Source organism: Bison bison, unplaced genomic scaffold (genome assembly GCF_000754665.1).
Source record: "Bison bison bison isolate TAMUID 2011002044 unplaced genomic scaffold, Bison_UMD1.0 scf7180017864043, whole genome shotgun sequence".
Classification (NCBI taxonomy): Eukaryota; Metazoa; Chordata; class Mammalia; order Artiodactyla; family Bovidae; genus Bison; species Bison bison.
The window spans coordinates 1,945,262-1,950,974 of NW_011494615.1; the positions used below are offsets into that span (position 1 = coordinate 1,945,262).

The window sequence follows — 5,713 nt, forward strand, 5'->3', positions numbered from 1 at the left end:
TTAGTGGTTAGCTAGCTTCCTTCTGGATCATCCTCTAGGCCCAGAGACCCTCCAGGCTAGAGCAGAGGACTGCAGCAGAAGCCCAGCTTGGAGGATCAAGATTACTTAGATTTCTAGTAGAGGAATTTAGCTTTGAGCTTTAGTCCCCTTTGTGCACTGCATGAATGGTGTTTATTTCTATGTAATTGTTTTTTGCATGAAAAGAAGTCTGCAGGTTGTTCACTGGTTTGAGATGAAAGCACCATGATTCAGATCCTGCCCTCAGTTCACTCACAGATCTACTGCTCCCCCTGCTAGATTCAAAATCAGGCTGATGAGCTACCAGGCCACCTCACACCGGCATTCTCACCGCCAATGCCCAGTTTAAATTCCCCTTTAAGTTCTCCATAAAGACCAGAGAGGGCTTCCCTGGTGGCTCAGTGGTAAAGAACCTGCCTGCCAATGCAGGAGATGCAGGAGACGTGGGTTTGATCCCTAGATCAGGAAGAGCCCCTGGAGAAAGAAATGACAATCCACTCCAGTATTTTTGCCTGGGAAATCCCATGGACAGAGGAGCCTGGCAGGCTACAGACCATGGGGTCACAAAAGAGTTGGATACGACTTAAGTGACTGAACAATAGACCAGAGAACCCCACAGGCCACCTGTCATCTGACACAACAGGCCTGGATTAGGAACATCCAGGGACAGTGTGAGTTCCCTCCTCTGCTGGCACTCGTGCCCCCATGAATGGTTTTCCAGGAGTGAAGAAATACAGCCATTCCTCCAGCTTAGGGCTTTTCTTTTTCCAAGCTTCCACTATCTAGATGAAAAGGGAGTTGAATGTCCACATAGCCATGTGAAAGGAGCCATCAGTACTGAAGGCACCCTTACATGTACTTACTCCTGCTTGGTTCACCAGCCAATTCACTTGGCCCCCACGATCCCAGACAAGCACAACGTTGCATGTCAAGCAAGGGTAGCTGGTTGCTGTCCGCTGCGAGTGAGACTTTTCTTTGGTTTTAGATATAGCAGGGCCTTGCCTGCTTCCTTTCCTTCCCACGCCCAATTCTGGCTTGATGTGGGGAAACCTCACAGGCTCACTGAACAAGTCTGTGTAGGCAATCTAATGAGCTTGATTCTGCCTAAGCCCTAACTGCCCATTCCTTTCGCTGGAGCCCAGCTGGTGACAGAAGGTACACAGACGGCTGTTACCATTCTGTACGTCTCAAGTTATTTTGGTTAACTGTATCTGATTGGGACTAGGACTGTTCCTTCCCTAAGATGAGAGCCACCCTCTCTCTAGGGTGGTTCAGAGAACAGCTCTTGAGTTCCTAAACAGGAAGGGGGCACCCCCAACCCCCAGGTTTTCCTCTGCCTCCTGTGGGGCCAAGCTCCAAGGGCAGAGGGCATTGTTGCTATAGCAGCAGTCTACTCAGGCTGTGCCTCAATCAACCAAAGGTCAATTTCCCATTGGCTTCACCAAAACCTCTACGGAGCATAGAGGTTCAGGGACAATCTACTAGTCCTCTACTCGATAGTTCAAAGTACAGATCACTAAAAATCTGCAGATCACAACCTTCCCACAGAGGCACAAGGAGATACCACTTGGCTCGCATTTTAGCTGCGTAGCTGTGTCTGTAGGACGTACTCTCCCACCTGTTCCACAATACCACCTCGTCACTTTTGCAGACAAGTGTTGCAGCCCTTAAAGCAGACAAGAACACTGAGCTTTGCTCCTAGGTATCTCTAAGGCTCCCTGTCAGCTTTCCCACTTGGGGGGACATTGACTTTGACTGGTTTCAGTAAAATTGTACAAACGTGTAGCTATTTTTATTGTATTACTCAAAGACAAGAAAGGTACACGATACTGTTCTTGCTCTAAGGATGAGGACTGCCCTATAGGTGACAAGTCCAAGCATGTATCTGGGGCTCACAGGCCGAAGGATCAGGCCAAGAGCTTATCTCTGGGGACACAGTTTAACAAGCTTTCCCTTATCCGCCTATGTCCCTGTTCAATCAATCTCAACAGACAATTCTTTTCCCTGCACTACCTCGGCTCTCCCTAGATGAAGCAACACTTCAGTGTGTTAATGTGTCTGCTGTATTGTTTTTTGTTTCCCCAGCACCTCTCAATGTGAGATGGGATGGTTACAAAATGTTACAGGTAGAAAAGTGAAGATTTCTCAAATCAGAAGATTTCTCCCATGTCTCTTGACCTTCCTGGTCAAACTGCTGTTTTTCGGGAATGAGCTTACCAAATTTGGCACCGTTTCCTGGTGTACTCACTTCTCAATATTTCCAGTCTCTCTCGCTTAAGAGGTAGAATGGGGTGAGAAAGTCACAAAACCTATCAAGTATCCTCCAGAGGTAAACTGTGGGGGCTGATTTTATTTTCCAAAAGCAGTACCATCAAAACAGAAGCGAGAATTCAGCGGGAACAGAATGTAGTGACATTTTCCACATCATTATCCCACTGCATTTAGCTTAAAAGCACGTGTCCATCCAACAGTTCCCTCCTTATCTGAGATTTCACTTTCTGCAGTTTGTTACCTGTGGTCCAAAACAAAACTAGATGGTAAATTCTAGGGATAAACAATTCATAGGTTTACTACTGGGTACCATGAGACGGAATCTCAATCTGCTCCATCTGGGCAAGACCCGATTCATGCCTTTCTCGAGCATATCTACACAGTATATGCTATTTCCTGGGTTTGATACTACCTGCAGTTTCAGATGTCCACTCAGGCTCTTGGAATAGGTACTTCTTGGATACAGGGGTGACTACTGTAGATGCATTTTTCTGTCTTGGCTAAATGGTTTTAAGGACAGTTTGTCAAAGTGTTAGTTGCTTAGTCCTTCGAACTCTTTGCGACTCTCTGGACTGCCTGCCAGGCCGTCTGTCTGTGGAATTCTCCAGGCAAGAATACTGGAGTAGGTATCCATTCCCTTCTCCAGGGCATCTTCCCAACCCAGGGAGTGAACCCAGGTCTCCTGCCTTGCAGGCAGATTCTTTACCATCTGAGCCACAAAGGAAGCCTTGTATAACTAAGCAAATAACGATGGCTCAATAAAAAAGCAGAAGTCTGGAAATCAAAGAGGATAAGCAGCAGCAATCTCCTAAGAACCGTTAATTCTCTTATTTCTCACACTACTCCCAGTCCCCATGCACTATTACCTGTGGTTCTTACTTCTGGTGAAACAAATACAAACCAGGATTTAGTGAAAGAATATGACTTCTCTGGTTGGAAGCCCCTGGCTGGCACCCCAACTGTCACTTTCTAGCACTCCAGGGAAGTTAAGCCCAACCCCAAGCAATGTCTTTCTTCCATCTGTAGAACAGTAGTACCAGCCACCCACCCACCCACACTTGCAAGGCAGCACCTCTGACTAAATTTATGTCAGGAACCTACTTTGTCTGGCACTTAGAGACAGACTTATGTTGGCATCCCAATAATATAACCAATAAAAGAACCAAAAGAATTCTATGTGCTAATACTTAAGTTTAAACTATGTCATTTTCTTCTCAACAATTTAACAGTACTTTCTGATAAATTCTTGGTTTTGACTGAGTTTATGTTTTTTCTACTCTTATTTTTAAGTCAGTGAGTAAAGAACAAAAATTACATATAACAAAGGTTCTCCTCTAGCTTTAACAGCATCTGAAATTAATCAGAAAGAATAAACAAAATGAGAACGCCAGTTATGAAAGACAAACTATAGGTGTACATTACCTGCTTAGATTTGGGAGCCTAACTGATCACAAAAGCACTCATAGATATTTTTTTTTATTGTTAAGCTGCAACATACATGGTTTAATACAACAAAAAAAAATTTAATCAAGTGAAAAGTAATAAACTGAACAATAAACAAATAAACACTCAAAACAAAATCTTTTCCATTGGAAACATGTTAAGATGAATACGGGGTTTCATTACCATCTTACTGCAATTTTCTTATGTGTTACTAGCCTACATACCCCATGTTTTCTGTAATCATGCAGGTGTGAATGGAAGTTTGAATGATTAAATAAATGAAAAGTCCATTTACTGCAGAGAATCATTTCACAAGGCAGCCAAACTAGGTCAGAGAACAAAATTATTCAAGAAATCCTCCACGTATTTAGGTTCATTTTAGAATCCATGAACCTTAAGCTGTTCCTCCTTGACAATGCCAACCTACAAAATAAAATTTAGCAGAATCACTACATATAAATTCATTCCTAAGAAAACAGAGCAGTCATTAAAAAGTATCACTGTTAACAGGTCAATGCAACACTATTATTTGTGGCATGAACTGTTAATAAAAATTCAACACACATTTGAATATCATGACATGCCGCAAAACATCCTCAGTGGACCCAGGAATAATCAGGTCATTCTAATGACAAAATAAACTGGTACTCCTGTCTTCAAAATAAGTACAATTAATGTGCTTCATCCACATGACTTCTTACTAAAGAGGATAAAGTTATAATTCATGTCACCCTTAAGTACAATGTCAGAAGCAATCTCAAGGCTGTACATAAAGCACCCAATCACTCACCTCCAAGAGAAACTGGCAAATGTTTTTCCTTTGGTCACCTTGAAGCTGAATAACCTCTCCGTATTCCGGATGTTCAATCACAGTACCATTACAGGCAAATTTCTGAAGAAGTAGATTCAACATAACTGAATCAAATAACAATGATATTTTATTTTCACCCTAAGATTACCTAGATGTTAATTAAGAGTATGAACATAGTTTCCTTGGGTCAAATCATCTTCACCCACACTGACAGTCAAGTAAGGTGTGGACCATAATCCTACTTAGAGGTGTGCTTCAATAACTACATTTTAATCTCTTCTTCCTAACACCTTTACCTTTTTGAAAGCTTTCACAAGTTTCTTTTTGTCATAATCATCCGCAATGCCCTGAACAGTAGTCAGTGTCTTCCTGCCGTTCCGTTGCTGGATTCTTATATGAATGTAATCCTCAGTCCCTGCCGGGAGTAAGTCGTCACCCTTAGTTGCATCAGCAAAGGGGTCTGCAAAGGGAATACAAAAAAATCCAAAGCAGGAAAATATCTTTTAGTTAGTAATTTCCAGATATATGGTTCGCTACAATCTAGACACTCAGCAAAGAAGGTTCTAGTGCCTCTGCTTTTTTTCTGCAGGTGGGGATGGGGGGGGGGGGCAGTCATAAGCTTAGGTTATTGATGAAACCGCTAAGGTACTCTCACAAAATGAGACTTTAAACAGGTATGCCCACCAATACCGGAAGAGAAAAACGCTTACAGGTAGATAATATTATCGTTAAACATAATCCTTAGATTTTAAGACCTTAATTTTATAGCCACTATAAAAAATGTGCGTCATCTCGATTACATTCTGATGACAACAGAAAGATTCACAGATAACCTCCTAATCATTTAACAGTAACTGCCTGGGAAAAAGATGCACATATCTCAATACACAGTACTACACGTAAAGAACTGGACCACTACCCTATAACAGATCAGAGGCCTGATCCGCCGCATCTTCTACTAAATGCCCCCGAGAGCCGCTCACAGAACAGCCCCGACCGCTAATGGACGCCGATACCCCGGCCCGGGCCGGCGTCTCCCTGGCCAGCAGCAGGGCAGGTCTGGGGGCGGCACAGGGCCGCAGAGGCGGCAGGAGGCAGAAGCGAGGCGCAGGCCGGTCTGGGAGCGGGCAGGGGGCGGCACAGGGTCCGCGGCCGGGGCTCCGGGGGCCG

At 43.7% G+C, this 5,713-nt stretch overlaps 1 protein-coding gene across 1 annotated transcript in view; it reads right to left on the reverse strand.

The window, feature by feature from the left end:
- Positions 1-3,749: 3,749 nt before the first annotated feature.
- EIF1B (eukaryotic translation initiation factor 1B) overlaps positions 3,750-5,713 on the reverse strand; it is a 2,446-nt gene continuing 482 nt past the window's right edge. The window contains exons 2-4 of the mRNA XM_010835474.1: positions 4,840-5,003; positions 4,523-4,624; positions 3,750-4,155 (exon numbers count right to left, since the gene is read on the reverse strand). Coding sequence (XP_010833776.1) covers positions 4,111-4,155; positions 4,523-4,624; positions 4,840-5,003 — 311 coding nt within the window. The 3' untranslated portion in view covers positions 3,750-4,110. The remainder of the gene's footprint in view (positions 4,156-4,522; positions 4,625-4,839; positions 5,004-5,713) is intronic.